General features: G+C 48.9%; 1 protein-coding gene across 1 annotated transcript; it reads left to right on the top strand.

Annotated features, from left to right (window-relative positions):
- Positions 1-10,663: 10,663 nt before the first annotated feature.
- LOC115347766 (fibrinogen-like protein 1-like protein) lies at positions 10,664-11,957 on the top strand. The gene is made up of 2 exons (XM_030029452.2): positions 10,664-10,865; positions 11,017-11,957. The coding sequence occupies exons 1-2, from the start codon at positions 10,664-10,666 to the stop codon at positions 11,631-11,633; spliced, it is 819 nt and encodes a 272-aa protein (XP_029885312.1). The 3' UTR covers positions 11,634-11,957.
- The last annotated feature ends 8,044 nt before the right edge of the window (positions 11,958-20,001 follow it).

The raw sequence follows: 20,001 nt of genomic DNA, 5'->3' as shown, positions 1-20,001 counted from the left end.
TTCAGAAGGGCATTTCAGTCCTTTTCTGTGAGTCTTTTTTTTCCTCCTCCTTTCCCCTGCCCTGTGACTCTCTGCAAGGAAGACTTCTGGTTTTGGGGAGGATTCATGGACTAGCAGAAGTCAACCCTGCCCCAAGTGCTCCAAAGTCAGGACGAGCCTGAGTTATCATCCTAAATGCGACTTTGGCCGTGTTGGTCATGATGTGCTTCTCCCCTGCACCCCAGGTAGCTGTCAGGAACCAAAATCAGGACTTGCCCTCCACCCCAGTGCCCACTGGACAACACAATGCCAGGCTCAGCACCGGCTCCCTGGGCATCGTGCAGGCAGGAGCCACCATAAATAAAGCAGGACCTGTGAGCAGGACACAGCCCCTGGGCAGGTGGCTGAGGCCGCTACTGTGCTGTCCCCACCAATGCTCCCTGGAGGGTAACATGGGCTCCCACTGTGCTTCGCATTCAGAGCTGCAGGCAGCCAATGGCCTCATGTCTTTCAGATAAAAAGGAGAGAGCTGATTAATCCTGAAGCTAGAAGAGCCACAAAGAGGGGACTTCAGGGAGGATTTAGTTAGCAGTGGCCCAGATACATCAAACTGTCTCCTGCATAAAGTGATATCCCATTAGCGCTCCTCTTTGTGCAACACAGCTTACGTTACTTATCCCATTAGATGACTGACACTGCTTTGATATATTCCAAGGAGACTGTGCTAAACTTTCTGTCACAGTATTCCCTGACTGATTTCAGTCAATCACTTCCAATGGAGACAGCCACCTGCCTGGTGGTGAGATGATGTCCATGTCCCTGCCGGGCAGGCAGGATCCTGGTGGTGTGGGCAGAGCAGCACCTGATAAGCTCACAGGGGTCCAACTGTGGGAAAACCCCAACCCCATCATGTGCCACATTTCACACAGGGCTGTCAGGGGATGTCCCCAAACAGCATCAGCATCACTGACCCTCTCCCAGTGTGGCACTGAGCGCTGCCTGGCTCCTGGCTCATAGCAGATCCCACGGAGACACCTACAGATACTCTTTCTCTTTGCTGCTAGCGGCAAGGCATCCCCAAGGCGTGCCAGTGTCACCCCTCCATTTCTGGCTCCAGCCTGAAGTTAAACCAGCTGGACTCCAGTTTCTTTCCAACATCAGCAAGCTGTTGAACTGGACCAAAAGGCTCCGGCTTTACTCCATACCTGCGAGCCTGGAGCATGTTTTTGGGCTGGAGGTCTTGCTCACACAGGAGGGGCTGTCAGCAGCCTTCCCTCTGAACAGGTGTGCGCTGCGGGTAGCACTGTCCCTGGTACACCAAAGTGCCAGTCCTCAGGTACTGTTTTGAGGGACACTGAGGTAGATGGCCATCCCAGACACAAATATACATACTTAACATATCTTCAGTCGCTGTTTCACTATCAGAGCCAATAATGCCAGCCCCATTACGAGACTTCAGTAGCACCTGAGCCAAGGGCTCAGGGCTGGCACCACAGCACAGGCAGCCGCACCGCAGAAGCGTGCAACAGCCAAACCCTGCTCAACAGTTCAACCCCCAGCCCTCCCAAATTCCTGGCCAGGAAATATCTGCTCACAGCTGGGTGTTGCCAAGGGGAAATGCTGTCTTCGGGTCAGTCACAGCTGTGGGGCATCCTGCAGGTGCTGGGGCCTCTTTTGTACTCATGTGGACAAGAAGTAGGGAGCTGTGGCCACCTCTGCTCCTGGAGGTGGCCTTTGCACCTGACCATAGCACCTTTCCTTTGGCACCCAAGGGTCTCTGAGATAAGGGTCTTCTCCCCTCTCTCTGCTGATCCCTACTTGGTAAGAAATTGCTCTGGCCTAAAAGAAGTATTTTTTATAGGCTGGGGAGTGGGCAGAGAAGCTCCTCCATATGCACTGTGTTTCCATGACCAGGGAATTGAGAGGAGCGAGGAGACACCCATCCTAGGGCCAAGTCACACAGCTCTCATTGTAGCACTCAGCATTGGCCAAGAGGAGACAATGTCAAGCTGGTGTTTAATCAGTTTTCCCTTTTGGGGAGGCTTGGTGACCCCAGACAATGGACACCGTGCCTCCTTCTGGCATGGTGTCCTGCCCACCCACCACCTCTCGCCACTGCAGGACCATGGGGTTGGACCATGGTGCTGCTGAAACCATCCTGAGGCAAGGGCTGGCTCGGAGGGGACCTGCAGGCTCCTGACATGCGGGAACCAGGACAGGGCAGTAATTCCTTGGCCGAGCCCAGCCAAGCCTGTAGCCATAGCCAAATTATTAGGACAGGATAGAAAGAAAACTTGCTTTGCTGCCTAACACCTGGGAAGGTATTTCATGAGACAAGTAGCCTTGACCTCAAAATATTTCATATCCACGGGCAGAGGGAAGAGGATGCTGTAATAGTGTTGTAGCACTGTAAAGCAAATGATGTTCTGCTGAACTGATAAAACCTGGCATCCACATAGCTGAGGGGCTACACATACTGTGAGTGCATCTGAAAATTCACTGGCTTGAAAGTAAAAGGGTGTTAGAAGTGCCTCTTTGGAGGATGGCCCTGGGATGATATGAAGACATCTGTATCATCTTATTTCTTCCATCCTTGGGTTTGGAATACGAAGGATTCGTCTGGAGAGCTGGATTTTACCAATAATGCTGGCAAACTCAAATGTCCTTGTGTTTCGTCCCTGTGAACCTGTCTCCCTGTAGCGACCTTGTGCATGCTGTGCCGAGGGGCAAAGCTCACGAACCTGGCCAAGGGGATGGCTTGTCCCCGTGTGGGGAGAGCACGGCTGATGTGCAGGTGTTGAGGACACCGGGAAGGTACCAAAGCTCAGCACAGCTGTTACATATGGATATGAATAAGGGAGAAAAAGGGTTATTATTAGAGAATTTGACTAACATTTTAAATTTTAACTCCAATAAAATTCCCCTGAACAGCTCTTGTCACACTCAGTCCAGTGCCAATGCTATGTTTCAAAAGCCATGTTCAAACTTGTCTCTGCTAAAGACTGTCCATGATATCTGTGTCTACACACTGTGAACTCCTCAAGCCCGTTTTCTCTGAGGACTTGCAGTACTTGCAGTGCACAAAGTGGTGATGAGATCAGCAATGACCTGCCCTACCTGCAAGGTGGCTCCTGACAATCCCAGCCATTCCCTCAGCTGAAACTTCATGGATGCAGAGTCCACGTGACAGATCAGGGAATCTCCTTCCCCGTGAGGGAAGATCAAGTGTTAAATCATCACAGTGGTTTAAATTAACAGTGCAGAGGTACCACCATAAAAGCACTTAATTTCATTCTTAGCTTGCTAATCAGTTCATCTGTGGCAATAAAGTCCAGGTTTTGGAAGATAAAACGTAATGAGCAGCATGCCTCTCCATCCCTGAACCCGCTGCAGCTGTTTGCAGGGCGGGCTCCCAGGTTTCAGCTTGCCGGTGGCTGGAGTCAGCAGATGGCATCGCTGTACAACACGTCTGCTGCTGGCCAGCAGCCATGAAGCCATTCAGAGGATTATATTTCTTGGTCCATGCTTGCTAGCCATTAAATCCCTCCTTTTTAAGTAATTTCTTCCTCAATGACAAGTTTACACACCGGTCCAGTGCTTATGCATATCTGTTTTCACTCCTGTGCCAGTCAGTGGTCACATTGTGTCTTGAGAGAATTTAGGATGAAATCGGGATGTTGCAGGTAGGTGACGTAGTTATATTGTACCTGCTGTGTCTCATGTTGTCCTTTGGGCTCACAGGGAAGCAGAAGACATGCTCTGAAGGGGAGAGAGGAGCTACCCAGACACGGGAAGGTGCCATGCTGGGTTCCCAGGGGAATGAGACACCAGCCCTGGAGGTCCCCTGGCCACAGACAGCCATGGGGAAGGGGCTCTGCCTGCTGACAACCGTGAGATGTTTCTGTCTCTTTCAGAGCAGGAGCACCTCGCACAAGGTCTCTCTGCCCACTCCTGTCCCCAGCTGCCACTGGGGCTGCAGGGTGGGGTTTTCTGCCAGGTGGGTGTCAGCATTGATCCCCGTGGCATACCCTGATCATCTCTGGGTGCCTCTTCCCTCCCTGCAGAGCACCACAGTCACAGCCAGGAGGGGTGGGATGAGCTGCAGGAGCCTTGTTCACATGATGAGGCTTAAACCATCAATGAGATGGGAACCCAAGGCCCCTTTCCCCCAGTGAACATGGAGATAGAGTGTATCAGTTGTTAGAAGAATTTCTTTCTTGCCCATATTCGGACGATATAGAATCATAGAATCATTTAGGTTGGAAAAGACCTTTAAGATCATTGACTCTGACTGTTAACCTAACACTGCCAAGTCCTCCACTAAGCCATGTCCCTAAGTGCCACACATCTTAAAAGATGTGTGCATGTCTTTTAAATACCTCCACGGATGGTGCCTCAACCACTTCCCTGGGCAGCCTATTCCAACACTTGACAACCCTTTTGGTGAAGAAATTTTTCTTAATATCCAGTCTAAACCTTCCCTGGCACAACTTGAGGCCGTTTCCTCTTGTCCTATCACTTGTTACTTGGGAGAAGAGACTGACCCCCCCACCTCACTACAACCTGCTTTCAGGTAGTTGTAGAGAGTGATAAGGTCTCCCCTCAGCCTCCTTTTCTCTGGACCAAACAACCCCAGTTCCCGCAGTCGGTCCTCATAAGACTTGTGCTCTAGACCCTTCACCAGCTTCGTTGCTCTTCTTTGGACATGCTCCAGCACCTCAATGTCCTTCTTGTAGTAAGGGGCCCAAAACTGAACACAGTATTTGAGGTGCAGCCTCACCAGTGCTGAGTACAGAGGGACGGTCACTGCCCTAGTCCTGCTGGCCACACTATTTCTGATACAGGCCAGGATGCCATTGGCCTTCTTGGCCATTGTCCTGGTTTCAGCTGGGATAGAGTTAATTTTCTGTCTAGTAGCTGGTATAGTGTTATGTTTTGGATTCAGTATGAGAAGGATGTTGATAACACAATGACGTTTTCTGTTGTTGCCAAGTAGTGTTTATACTAAGTCAAGGATTTTTTCAGTTTCTCATGCCCAGCCAGCAAGAAGGCTGGAGGGGCACAAGGAGTTGGGAGGGGACACAGCCAGAACACCTGACCCAAACTGGCCAAAGGGGTATTCCATGCCATGTGACATCACACCTAGTATATTAACTAGGGGGAGTGGTGCTGAGGGGAATTTCTACTTGGGAACTAACTGGGCATCGGTCAGCGAGTGGTGAGCAACTGCATTGTGCATCCATTGTTTTGTATTTTCCAATTCTTTTATTTTATTCTTCTTCTTCTTCTTCTATTGTTATCATTATCATTATTAGTTTCTTCCTTTCTGTTCTTATCTCAGCGCACAAGTTTTACTTTTTTTTCCTGATTCTCTCCCCCATCCCACTGGGTGGGGGGGAAGTGAGTCAGTGGTTGCATGATGCTTAGTTGCCGGCTGGGCACACTGCTGGCTCATATTCAGCTGGCTGTTGACCAGCACCCCTAGGTCCTTTTCCACCAGGCAGCTTTCCAGCCACTCTCCTCCAACCCTGTAGCATTGCATGGGGTTGTTGTGACCGAAGGGCAGGACCTGGCACTTGGCCTTGTTGAACCTCATACAACTGGCCTCGGCCCATTGATCCAGCCTGTCCAGATCCCTCTGTAGAGCCTTCCTACCCTCGAGCAGATCAACACTCCTGTCCAACTTGGTGTCATCCACAAACTTACTGAGGGTGCACTCGATCCCCTAGTCCAGATCATTGATAAAGATATAAAACAGAACTGGCCCCAATACTGAGCCCTGGGGAGCACTGCTTGTGACCCGCCACCAACTGGACTTGACTCCATTCACCACAACTCTCTGGGCTCGGCCATCCAGCCAGTTTTTTACCCAGTAAACAGTACACCTGTCCAAGCCATGAGCAGCCAGTTTCTCCAGGAGAATGCTGTGGGAGGTGGTGTCAAAGGCTTTACTAAAGTGCAGGTAAACAACATCCACAGCCTTTCCCTCATCCACATATTAGATCTTTGAGTTCAACCCTCCCAACACATTAATATTTGCTTTACACAAACTTAATTCTAGGTTATAATGATGGAAATAGGCACCGAAAGTAACACATTCATTGCAGTAAAATTTTATGTGTGTGCACAGGTACATGACAGCATAGATATTAGTGTTTTCTTTACTCAGGATGTGCTTTGAAATTTATTCTGGGAAAAGAAAGCACCATTCATACCTCACAGCTGCGAGACAAACTTTTCTCATCTTGCAGATGCTCCAGAGGCCAATAAGGAAAAAGTTAAGGAGGGGGAGGTAGAAATATCTGCTTAGTAACAAATGTCCATAAAACTGGTGGAGAACAGCTTGCTAGTAGCAGGCAGCGGCTGTTAATAAGCCCATGCTGACATGAGGGCATCCCTGCAGTGGTGGGAGCTGCCTCTTGCCTGCTCGCTGCCCAAGGCTGCCCCTGCTCCAGGCCTGTACCCTGGGAGGGTCGGGGGGGGCTGTGGCTGTTGGGGGTGCTTTTTATCAGCATCAGGGCAGCTCCGCACTGCCACGACACTGCTTCAGCCTCATCTGGGCGGGTTCTGCAGTCAGGAGGTGCAGGGGAGGTCTGCAAGTGCGGGTCCACCCCAGCAGTGTTTGACGGTCCTGGGTCCATGGTGTCTATCTGTTCAGAGCTGTGAAAAAACATCATCTGCTTGGTGGTACCCAACTTCACAGGTAGAAACTCCCGACTTCTCAGATAGGACTCCTCTGAGCTTGGCATGGCTTTGTGGCCATCCCAATGGCTGCAGTTCTGGCTGACTTGTCGCATTTACATGGATATGTCATTGAACAGAAATGCTGGGAATGGGGTAACATCCCATCCCTCCCAAGGTAATGGCCCAAGCATCACATCTCTGCAGAAATGAGTTGTGAGGGAAAATGTTTTTGAAACATCATGTAACAGGCAGAGTACATGGGGAAAAAAATCTCTTACTTTCTTGATTCACTTACTAATTTTTTTTTTTGAAATCCTGTTTACCTCCCTGTTTGCTCTATTCCAATGGATAAGCTGCAAGTTAGTGCCCAAGGGTAACTCTGGAAGTATCTTGGGGTAACCTGCACTTCTCCATGCAAGCAATGCAACTTGTGTTTCACCTTCACAGTCATCCCAGCCTTGCTGGGGAAAGCTCTTTCTGTCCTGAAACTCTAGTTCTCTCAGTGGATGAGATTTCTGCAGCTGCTGATATTATTCAGTCATTTTTCAAATGTGAGACTTAGGAAAATGTTTTTTTCAGTATTTTTTTGCAACCATAGCTCAAAGCTCACTTGGGAAAAAGGTGGCATTTGTCACCATAGGTTGTACTGTAGATAGCAGGGGCCTTGCACGGTGATGGCTGGCGGCATGTGTCTGCCCTGTGCAGAGGACATGCTGTGAACCACACAACTTCTGCACTTTCAGTTGGAAGAGGCAGGAGATTTTCCCAGCACCAGGTGCTCCCTGGAGTGATACCTGCTTTCATCCGAGATTCAGACAGAAATAGTCTCTTGTTTCAACTGGTCCAGTCCCTTTAGCTCTGCTCCTGACATGAGCCCCAGACATGATAAGCTGGATGTTGCCACCACTGTGCTTTGCACCTATGACCGCTATTGATCCACACAGTGTGTTTTCTCCAGAAGAAAGCAGGGACATCCCTGGGGTATTCCACAGCGCTGGTTTGCTGCATCCAGCTCCTGTCCACCTTGGCAGGGATCCAGCAGGAGGGACACCAGATCCTGCTCAGCTGTGTGAGGAGCTCAGCAAATGTCTCCAAACACCGGTTGGTGGCATATCCAGGAAAAGCCCTGCTTGACACATGGGAAGTGCATGAATGCCTTTTCCGCCCCTGGGCATTATTTATTCAGGTTCTGATAAGGGCTCTTATCAGAGCAGATGAACATCCCTGGTGAGGGGATAGGGTTACAGCCCTATTGCTGACAGCTCATTAACACACCCTGGGACAAGAAGTGGATGGGACTAGCAGCAGCAGTATCAGCTCCACTACTCCCCTGGCACAGCGCAGCTATAAATATCATGACTCAAAGCATATCTACAGTAACTTTCTGGACTTGCAAGTGTCCTCATGGAGTCGGCATGGGTGAGTGGGAGCATGGGGGAGCAGGGCAGGGTGGGTTCCTGGGCCCCTGGACCTCCAGAAGCAGTGCTGGTGGAGGGGGTTGTTGAGAACCTCCTCCCTGGCAGAGCCATCCATTTGCTTCCATGGATGGAGGACTTACTGCAGAGACAGGAGATGACACAGGGCACAAAGCAGGGCAGACTCAAGGTCCGTGCTGCTTCTCCCAGGGCAAGGGAGAAGGCTTGAGAGGGTCGTGGGAGTCCCTGGGTCTGCCCTCAGCCCAGCAGCTCCCCTGGGCAGCGTCAGGGCAGAGGAGAGCTCAGGAGGGGTCACCTGGGGGAAGAGGGAACCTGCGTGCTGCTCTGTCCCTGAGAGCAGGGAGCAGAGGAGGGTCAGGCCAGCCCTGGGTCATACTCAAGGGGTGCAAACCTGGTGGCTGTCCTGCAGAACCAGTGACCGCACTGCTCTGGCTGGAGGGACAAGGGCTTTCCACAACTCGCATTGCTGCGAGCGCATCGGGAAGAGCTTCAGCGAGGCTCAGCATCCAGGCAGAGTGAGGGCACGTGTCTGCAAACAGGGTCCACCCAGGCTGCTGAAATAAAAACTGTGCTTAGGAGCAGGAGGGCAAAACCTATGGAGGGAAGGTCAGAGTGGCCTTTCCCCATGCAAATGGGTCAGTGGGGACAGAGAAGGTGTTGAACAAATTAAAACATGACAGCAACTCATCTCCTTGGAGTACCCCTCTGTCCCGGCAGAGCAGGGACAGGTTCAGAAGACAGGATGGGTTCATGTCTAGCAGATAGTGACCGCGCTTTAGTTCTAGCCCAGCAGTCATAAATCTAAGTGTAAATGCGTTAAAAACGTAAGATTGAATTTACTGATGTATGAAGAGCGTAGGCTTCCAACTGCTATCAAGGGTCCATCATTGTGGGGTATCCAAAACAGAGGCACCATTGGAAAAGTCGTCCTTTCCATATGTTTCCCAGTCTAACACTGCTGTAACCCCCCAGAGGTGCAGCTGTGGTGCCATCTTTAAAAGAACGTTCAGATTTTAATCTCAGGATAACTATTATTATAATTAAGTTGAATAATATTATTATTTTTTAGTACAACTTTGGTATTTTATTTGGATTTTCCAGAGTGTAGCAGAAAGTGAAGAAATACCATCTAGCTGTTTAGTGAGCTGGAGGGGCAGAAAATATTCCACAAGGTTTCTGTTAAAATTTGTGCTTAAAGATAAACACTTTGGTCATGTTTCTTCTGATCTGCAAAGAAGTCTCTTGTGATTGCTTGATTTTGCTCCCCAAATTTCCTGGGCAGCTTGGTCTCTGGCATGAAGCTTGGGGACAAGAAGGAGCCCGGCTACAAAGTTCTGTCAGAAAGGCAACACTGTGCCATCCTCGCAGGTTTGGGGTTACTTGCAGCTGTTTCACCTCACTGCAGCTCGTTCCCCATTGCATGTTTTACTCTGACCGTGTGATGCTCTCTTTGACTCTCATCTTGTCCCTTCCTCCTCCAGCTGTCCAGGGTGCTCCCCTCCTGCTCCTTGCCTGTGTGTTGGCCCTGCCTGCCCCACATCTCACTAGGAGCATCCAAAGCCTGTCCCTCTTCAATCAATCTGTCTCAAGTAACACCGTGTCTGCTCTGAACACATTAGTGAATGGTAGGTACATGGAAGGTCTCCATCTGTGCCAGCAGGACACAGCTAGGACCACACCAGAGCAGGCTGTCGGGCAGGGCATCTTCCAACCTGGTGCTCCCCCGAGGTGTCAGCAAAGCCCCAGCATCCCTCAAGACAGATACATGCCCCAGCACAAGTCGCCTGCCCTTCCTCAAACATCAGGTGGGTGCAGACACAGGACCTTGCAGTCACAGGCCTTTCTGCTCACATGTAGGTGTGGAGAAGTGCAGAGGGTTTGCTCTGATCCCCTCCTGAAGCCAAGGCTGTCCCTCCCCACACATCCCCTGCCACGCTGGAGGATGGTAGGGACAGTCAGTGAGAAGGATGCAGAAGAAAGGAAGGGTTCTCCTGCCACCAGCATCTCCAGCTATTTCACTTGTCCCATGGCTAAGAACTAGAAAAGTGTTCTTCTCCTCTGAAATACCCTTGTCTGAGGGTACTTCACCAGACTGCACCATTCCCTGTCTCACCCTCAGCCTTGCTCCTGGGGTACTCACCATCCCAGGAGGGTGAAACACAGCTCCTGCAGTGGTGGAAGAGGACAGCTGATGTCCACATGGCTGAGGGAACACATGGCAAACCTGTGCCCAGTCTCTGGGGCCACAACACACCAAAAATAGTTGGAAATGGAGACTTTAGAAGACAAAGGCTCCTTCCCTGGCCAGGAGCAGGATCAGAGGTGTAAAGGCCTTACATCTTACTGCCTAGACTCTACTTCTTGAGCCAGAAAGTACCTCCTGATCTGGGCTCCAGCTTTCTTTGGTGTCGTCCCCCCATTTCCAAATCTCCTCTCTACTGTTGTTTCCCATATTCCAGGTCAGCTCCAGCTAGTGAATGGCTCCAAAAATTGCTCCGGACGGGTGGAGGTTTGGTACCGCAATGAATGGGGAACGGTGTGTGATGACAGCTAGGACATGAGAGATGCCTCTGGTGTGTAGGCAGCTTGGCTGCGGAAAGGCAGTATCAGCCCCAGGCAATGCTTATTTTGGGAGTGAATCTGGGACTATCTGGCTGGACAACGTTAACTGCAATGGGGAGGAGAAGCTCTTCACTGAGTGCTCGCTGCAGGCTTGGGGAGAGCACAACTGCAGGAACAGCGAGGACGCAGGCATTGTGTGCTCAGGTGAGGATGACATTTGCATGATCTGTGCTCCTCAGGCAATCCAGGTCTCATTAATGTCTTGGTCTTGCAGAACCAGCCACGGGAGGACTATGGGCTGCCCCTCGGACTTGTTGCACAGGGTCTTGTTAAATCACCCTCTCTCCTGCCCCAGGTTGGCCCAAGGACTGCAGTGAGGTCTCCGCTGGCAGCCCCAGTGGCATCTACATCATCCAGCCCACAGGGCTGCAGCCCATCGTGGTGTACTGTGAAATGAATGTGACGGGCAGGGGCTGGATGGTCATCCAGAGGAACCGGCAGAGCACAGAGATCACCTGGGCTGAGTCCTGGAGCACCTACAAGTATGGCTTTGGGAAACTGCACACCAAGTACTGGCTGGGCACTGAGTACATCCATCAGATCTCCAGACAGAAGCTCTACCAGGTCAGGTTTGTCATCTGGGATGCTGCAAACAACACCAAGTTTGCAGACTACAACCTCTTCAGCCTGGAAGATGAGTCCCACGGCTACCGGCTGAGGCTGGGAACGTACTCTGGGTTGGCAGGGGACGCCATGACCACAAACAGTGCTTCCACTGTGCACGACAACATGAAGTTCTCTGCTAAAGATCTGAATCAGGACACTTACAGTGGGAACTGTGCCTCCAGCTACGGTGGCGGGTGGTGGTACTCTGTACGGCTGAATGTCAAGGGGGCCATAACATGGGGCAGCCTGTGTAATGGGAACTGCAAAGCTTCTGCCATCTTCATCAAACCAGCTTCCTACTGCTAGTTGCATTTTCATTTCCTTTCTGTCCAACCTGAGGCTAACTCTGTCTCTGCAAAGAGGTGGAAAAAGGCAAAACATGTCACGGCCAAACCCGGTGTCCTAGAGGGTCTTTGTTGAGGTTGGCCATATCCTACCTACTGAAGAAAATAAGGCATTTCCCACTTCTTCTCTCTCCTGTAGATTCCCTCTACTCCTCAACTGTGCCTTTATCCTTTTGTTCAGAGTCAGATCATTTTAATTATGTTAATAATCAGAACAGTCTCTTGCAAAATCTGGAGTTTCCAGATCTGTAGTGTGCTTCATATAAAATGTGAAACAGCCAACCCAGTGGACATGTATGGCTTTGTAAGTTAGTGTACATCCCTAACTTCAGGCAAACTACCTAATTTTCACTTGCTGAAGATCTTGCTCAAGATATTAATGTGCACAGTTAAATTCCCACTCTGTACCTTCTACATTTCAGGCTTAATAGTTGTTAAATATTCAAATAAATCTGTATTCAAAAAACTGTATTAATTGTAACAGTCTATTTCAAATCTTTGAAGTGCTCACAGAGGTTAATGTGCTAGAAGGTTTCCACCACTGAAGCTCAGCTTTCCTGTGGGACAGGCATTTGGGACTGCAGGGCAAAAGCAATGCATAAATAAAACTTGAAACACTGCATGCAGACTTCTGCCTCACAATAGTTTTGTGTAAGCATAGGAAATGTCAAAACGTTTTCACTTTTCTCAGCAATAGTGAGTTTTAGGTTTTGTTGTCCGTGCAACTCACATCCCTAAGCGCCATGGGGAGTCCATCTCCTGAGCCAGGGCCATGATGACTTCCAAGAGATGACAGCATGGAGGGAAGGCACCATCCTGCCTTTGCTGTTTTGAAACTTTAAAGAGATTTCAAAGTGCCATAAAATTGCCTTGTGAAAAGACCTCCTGGCTCCTTCAGTCCATCCCTCTGGCATCTGCAGGACTGCTCCTCACAGGCAGGGGATTTTGCTGCCGTATCAGCCAGTGTCATGGTTTGCAGGCAGGCACTGCTGCACTCCCTTTGCCTATCACAGGGTCAATTCCACGCTCACGACCTGCAGAGATGGGAAGCAGGATGAGTCCATTGGTGCCCTAATGTTCCCCTGGCAGGAGGATGTGACCTGGAAGTCCTCAAGCCCAAGGTGAGCAAGGGAAGCAGCCTGCCCTCAAAAATGTCTGCATGATCCCTTGTTCCTGTGCCTGGACTTTCTAACAGCACACCCAAAACACTGCCTGGTCTTTCCAAGAGCTGAAGCACACAAAAAGCTGCAGGGTTAACACAGTCAGGCTTAACAAAGAAAGGCTGCAGGCTTAGCACAGTTTCTGTATAACTAACACATCCCAGGAAAGGTGATATATGTGAGATATTTTATGTCTTTAGGGATTTTAAGACTGTACGTGAGAGGTCACGTTTGTGAAGGATAGACTCAGATCTGAGCAAAGTGAGGGAGCATGGGAAGGGCTCAGAAGAGCTCTGGTATGAGGTATCAGCAGATAAGTGAACAGACCAACATTTGCATTGATTTACATCAGGACTCAACATTACAGCTCAGAAAATGCAGAAGTCTTCAAGCAGGATCTATCATCTCTGCCAGGGTCAAGCTTATGGACACACCAATTCCGTCATTGATCATCAGCCCACCAATGCAAAACAACATTTCCCACAAAAAATCATGGCTTTACATTTTTCTTGAAAGGATCAATATGCTCCTTTCTTTGAGGGACGTAGCATGTCAGCAGATGCCATCCATTTCAGCTTCCAGCCACTGTGGTACTAATGTACTAAAAATGCCTACAACGGCATGTGAATTTGAGAGTGTCTTTGGCTCAGTGTGATGAGAGCTGCCTTCCTCATAAATGGAGAAAGATAGGCTAGCAAATAAAAATTGGTGGAAACAAATCTTTTATTACCTTGTTATGTTTCTGTAAGATTTTTTCACACTATGGTTTTACTGGATCTGCATGTCTGCCTTTTATTTCTCTCCCTGCCTCCTACCACCTCCTGTTCAAGCCCCCTTTGCAGTGAGTCATGAGGTGCATGACAGGCAAGAGGAGGCAGCTGCCAGCTCAGAACGAAGACTATACTCAATGTAGGAGATGATAATAACTAAATAAAATCTTCTCAGCTGTCAAACTTGGGAATTTCTTGTTGCATTTAGAATTCTTTTTCTGGCTAACACTCTTGCCTTAAGAGAGGTTTGGAGACGTGTGATTAAAATGCCCCTCTGCTAATGCCCTCCCCTCCAGGACCCGATGGATGTGTACCTGCTGTGCACCGCTGATATGGTGGAAGGTAGCAGAAAGGCAGCAACATCCACCTGCACTGTGTTCCCATCAGCAGGATCCCCTTCCACATCGGGAAGGAGAATACCGCCGGGTATTCCATCCTCGTGGTGAGTCTCCTTAGCTAGATGCAGAAAAGTCCTTTTTGTGCCATGTCCTCATGTTATCTCTAAACAGTGTGACTTTTGTCAAGTGATACCTTGCTTTTTCTACAAACTCTAGGTTGCTGTGTGCCCTGTATTCAGCACTGGTGATGCCGCACCTCAAGTACTGTGTTCAGTTTTGGGCCCCTCACTACAGGAAGGACATTGAGTTGCTGGAGCGTGTTCAGAGAAGGGCAACCAAGTTGGTGAGGGGCCTGGAGCACAAGTCTTATGAGGAGCGGCTGAGGGAACTGGGGCTGTTTAGTCTAGAAAAAGAGGAGGCTGAGGGGAGACCTTCTAGCTCTCTACAACTATCTGAAAGGGGGTTGTAGTGAGGTAGGTGTTGGTCTCTTCTGTCAGGTGGTCGGAGATAGGACAAGAGGAAATGGCCTCAAGTTGTGGCAAGGGAGGTTTAGATTGGATATCAGAAAAAATTTTTTTACTGAGAGGGTTGTCAAACATTGGAATGGGCTGCCCAGGGAAGTGGTTGAGTCACCATCCCTGGAGGTATTAAAAAAGTGAGTGGATGGGATACTTAAGGACAAGGTTTAGTGGGCATGGTTGACGGTTGGACTCGATGATCTTGAAGGTCTTTTCCAACCTAAATGATTCTATGATTCTAAGGTCTCTTCTGCTCTCTCTGGAGAGGCCCAGCCAGCTTGTCCCATAGTAACTGAGACATGGTGTGGCAAGCTAGCCGTCTTCAGCAGGGTCCTCCTTCTGGGCAAGCAAGATAGCACCGATCACCATCATGAAATGCACTTAAAATGCAAAGGCAACGTGAAAAGAAGTGATTTGAGAAATGTGGAGTCTCATTGCTTTCATTTGTCCTGGTCTCCAGAGGGTGCTGTCACCCCAGGGTTTGCCAGGCAGCTTCCAGTGTGAAGGAGAGCCCAGAAATATTGCCTAAGGAGTCTAGCTGCAGGCTGCAATTTTCTCTTCCATGTTCATTGCTCTGTCCTACTGCTGCAAGGAGTGCTGGGAGCCCATCAGCACAGGCTGTACACACGGGAGAGTGTGAGCAAGGCCATCTGAGGAAGAAAGCACCAAGAATCTCATTGCATGGATATACAGCAGAAAATTTCTTTCCAGGCAGAGGGAATACAGTCAGCTCTCTCTGAAGCAGGGTTTCCAAACCTTTTCCGAAGGATTTAATTATATGGGATGCCACCATCTCTTTTGGAGAAGAAACTGATATTCTACCTTCCCCCAAAAGCTTTTACTACTTTCCCTTAGCCATTACCTTGTGATCTGACCCACTTCCACTCGGTACTTCCCCTCCCTGCAAGTGCACCCTTGGCCCTGGTTCCTCCCAAGGCCACATCAGGTGATGTCTGTGTGAAGATCGGCTCTTGGCACCCGGCCGAGCAGAGGGAGGCACAGCACGATGTGATGCAGATGTCTCATGCCATGTGTCCGCCTGCATCTGCCATAGTGCTCTTGCACACAAGGACTCCATCCCTGGGGTCTCCTCATCGTGGGCTTGTGGGAATACCCAGCCTCCTGCAGTGGCTGAAGTGGCTGCTTGGATTTCTTTGCACCTGCCTGCTGTGGAACAGAGAGCTGTTTCCAGTTCCTAAATTTTCCTTTTGTGGGTTGTCTTTCTCCTTCATTTTACAGCAGCCTAGTCAAATCCTGCCCAGATCGATAAATACAGCTCCATGGGCACATACATGCTCAGGGCAAGCAAAGGCTGGCCCCATCTTATAGGCAGAGGAAGCAGAGAAGTGATGCACTGTAGGCATGATATGGCAGCACTGCCACAAATGGGACTGCCACAGACTATGACAAGTGGCAGTCCTCCCCAGCTGGCCTTGCTTGCAGAGGAGGGAGCACTTCCAGCAGCAGTTGGAGACAGAAACAGGGCCAGATCCCCATGGTGAGTCATGCATTTTCACATTTTAAGAGCAAAACCCACCATGATGCTGACAAAGCTGTTCTCCTTTGCCTGCTAGTTCTCATTAAGGCCACATTTCACTTCCACTGCTCGTAATTACAAGCTCTATGTTTCTAGGAGGAATGCTGTGCTTTATCTGGACCCTATAGCCATGTGTTTCCCAAGCTGTCCCTGGAGCCCTTTCTGGTGATGTGCAAAGATCATGTGAGGTGACCTTCTCATGTACCTGGTACTTGGCCACGCCAGAGGAGAGCTTGCCTTGGCACCTAGACCCTTCAGTGACTTTGGAGTGTGTCATAAGATTAAAGCCTTAAATCTGACCCCTGTAACACAGCACCAAGTGAACAGGCTGCAGGCTGGGTGGCAAAACTGCACCAGTACCTCCTTCTTCAACCTCCTCCAACATCTACTAATTGAGCTCTGAAATCCTTAGAAACAGGCAGCAACAGGTACACCGTATCTGGTTCTGAGCTGTTTGGGGAGTGTGTGGTTTCTGCTGCAGCAGTCTGAAGATCCAGCCTTCCCAAACAAATGTTTTTGCAGCAAGACTGCAGATGACCATACCATCGTGACACTGGAACTTTCCATCACTTAGGACTCCTCAGCCTCCGAGGTGCGGCTGCATCTCAACACCACCTTTGTTAGTATTTCTCTCCTGCCACCACCTGTGGCCTCACGCAGCAGCACTGAGGAGGGCTTGGGTGTCCCTAGAAATTAAGGGACGGTGTCCTGGTTTCAGGTGGGATAGAGTTAATTTTCTTTCTAGTAGCTGGTATAGTGATAAGTCTTGGATTCAGTATGAGAAGAATGTTGATAACACACTGATGTTTTCAGTTGTTGCTAAGTAGTGTTTACACTAAGTCAAGGATTTTTCAGCTTCCCATGCCCAGCCAGCAAAAGGCTGGAGGGAGGGGCACAAGGAGTTGGGAGGGGACACAGCCAGAACACCTGACCCAAACTGGCCAAAGGGGTATTCCATACCATGGGATGTCATGCCTAGTATATAAACTGGAGGAGTGAGGCTGGGGGGAATTGCTGCTCGGGAACTAACTGGGCATCGGTCAGTGGGTGGTGAGCAATTGCATTGTGCATCACTTGTATATTCCTATCCTTGTATTATTAGTGGCATTTTAGTATTGTTATTATTATCATTATTAGTTTCTTCTTTTCTGTTCTATTAAACTTTTCTTATCTCAACCCACAAGTTTTACTTTTTTTTCCAATTCTCTCCCCCATTCCCACTGGGTGGGGGGGGGAAGTGAGTGAGCGGCTGCATGGTGCTTATTTGCTGGCTGGGGTTAAGCCACGACAGATGGCCATGCCAGCTCCTGGTGAAGAAGAGCCTCTGTTCCAGACAGAAGTGGGTACCATGAGCCCATGACAAGAGATTTCAGTCTCTTCCTCCATTTTTCAACTGCCATGATAAAGAAGAGCCAGTGACCCCATGGGAAATCTGGCAAGACCACCAGCATGGTATAGTCTCCTTCACCCACCCCTGCAAAGCAAGAAACACTGCAGGCACTGCTGGTTGGAATGCATCCATGTTTCATGTGCCACCATCCTGCAGTCCAATCCTTTAGCATTGATCCAGTCCTCTCTGTTGGCTGCCATTTGGTGTCTGGGATGGAACCTACCTACAGGAATTTCATCTGCTTTCATCTCTTTTCTAACATGGGCAGTCTTGATCTATTCAGCCTTTTCCTGCAGGGATGCTATTCCCACCTCTGATCACCCAGTTTCCTCACCTCTGTGACTTTTCCAGTTCTTCTACATCTTTTCTAAGCCAGGCACCAAAACTGTACACAGCCGTGAGCACCCTCTGGTTTATACAGTGGCAAGTGATGTTTTCTGCTGAAAGCCCATTCCTTTCCTTGCCATTTCTAAAGCCTTTTTACTTTTTGATTGCTCCTGAACCTTTAGCTGATGTTTTCAATTGAATTGCCTACAGTTACCCTCAGACTGGCCTCTTGAACAGTAATAGCTAATTTAGAGTCCACCACTGCATACAGTTAGGGATGTACTTCACTTTATACTTATCAACATTGAATTTCATTTGCCACTTTATCACCCACTCACTCTGCAGCCTGACATCCTTCTGCTGCTTTCTGCAGCCACCTTTAGATATGACTGTTCTGAACTATTTTCTCCACCAGAAAACATTGTCACCGTGCTATTTACTGCCTTTTCTCCATCACTTATGAATATGCTGAAAAATCCAGCCCCAGTACAATACTTGTAGCATCCAATAGGCGATTGTGAAAATTTACCAATTAGTCTTATCTTTGCTTCCCAGCTTTGCAAGCTATTGATCAGTTATAGCTCAGTGTCTTTGAAAACTCTATGATAGATCTTAAAGGCTTCTTTTGGATTACATTATATCAATCGGATCACTGTTGTCCACATCTCCTTCCAACAACTGCAACAGATTTCTGAGCCATGACTTTCCTCTAAAAAGCTGTATTGAGTCTTTCTCAAGTTATTGTATTTATCCATGAGTTCCCATGAATTCCATGTTTATTACAATTTCTACCACTTTGCTAGGTGCAGAAATGAGACCTCTAAATCTGGAGATCCTTAGATGAGTGACTGAACCTTTAAAAAATGGACACCATCTGTGCCACCTCCATTGCCTTGGTAGGCAAGTAACAGCTCACAGCATGCTGTCAGCAGATCAGAAATATCCTGGTGGAGTTTGGCGAGGGCTCCCAGGTGACGGTCTCTGGTCCTGGAGGTCTGGAACTATTCATCTGATGGATGATGAGGTCTGCGGCTTCTTTGTGCTGACTTCTCAATTTTAATTCCTGCCATCAAACCCACAAGGGCTTGGAGGTGGAAACGCTTTGCACCATTGCTCCCGTGGCACAGCAGGGTCCCCACCACCAGCACCACAGGGAACTCATGCAGTGCTCCTCCCTCTGCTCTCCTTGCCCTCAGCATCCCTGGTGCATCTTCTACAGAGCCTACAGATGCTCTGGCAGACTTTCCACTTCTGACAGCTGTGAATGAGGTTTTAATATTAGTTTTTGGCTTTCTCAAATTGCACAGTAAAATTACTTTTGGCCCGCCTTTTGTGGTTTTACATTCCACTTGCTGAAATTCATAATGCTTTCTATTTTTCTTGTTCTTTGAATGTGATTTCCACCTTCTGAATGGCAATCAAAAGTCTCATCTGCTCTGTTTGGTGTCCCTGCTGGCTCTTTTGACCCTCTCAATGTCTGGCTGCGGTTAAGTTGATTATATTTATTCCAAACCTTCACCACAGTGTCTGTAAATGCCTTCCCTGCATTTTACCCTTTTGCCTGCTCCTTTTGACCTCCTTTTAACAAGTTCTAAGTGGATGTTTCCCACTGTTTCTACCCATACAGTTTCTCTGGTCTCTCTGAACATGACATATTCAGGGCACCAACTTTGCTGCTTGGTTGATAATAAAGCTTTCACAACATATTTCTTCTCTCTACCTTATTCCTGGTAGCAATGCTAGCACTTTCAGTTCTAGTTCTTTTTTTTTAGGATTTTGAATTTTTAGGACTTGAAAGGATCCCTATCTTGAGGGACTAAGCTGGGAGCTGTGTGCTCCTCTGCATCTGTTGAATACCCTTCAGGTTTGAGTCCAACCCATCCCCATCCATCTCTGTTGTGAATGCACACACTAGTATACCAGCTATGTCTGGGTCAAATGGAGATACCCATGCTTGTGCAGATTCCCATCGACTCCCAGTTTCTTCAGCTACTAATAAATCTGACCTCTCTGTCCCAACACCATTCTCCTCCCAGACACAGGGGCTGTTTCCCTCTGCCTCTGTGCACGGTGCTGGGATCATTTTGGAGAATTGATCTCTAACCTCCCAAGTGACAGTGCATGTTTTGGGACACCCACCTTGCATTGCACTCAGCACCAAAACTCCCTTGGTGCACTCTCTCCAAGACTGTGTTGCATCCATATGGCTGTAGCTGGCATCACGCACTTTAGGATCCAAGCAGACAGTTACAAAATCCCTCAGCACTGCAGCCTGCCTGTTCCTGTGTGG

The sequence above is a fragment of the Aquila chrysaetos genome, chromosome 10 (assembly GCF_900496995.4).
Source record: "Aquila chrysaetos chrysaetos chromosome 10, bAquChr1.4, whole genome shotgun sequence".
In the NCBI taxonomy this organism is placed as follows: domain Eukaryota; kingdom Metazoa; phylum Chordata; class Aves; order Accipitriformes; family Accipitridae; genus Aquila; species Aquila chrysaetos.
This window is presented reverse-complemented; position numbering and strand designations above follow the sequence as displayed.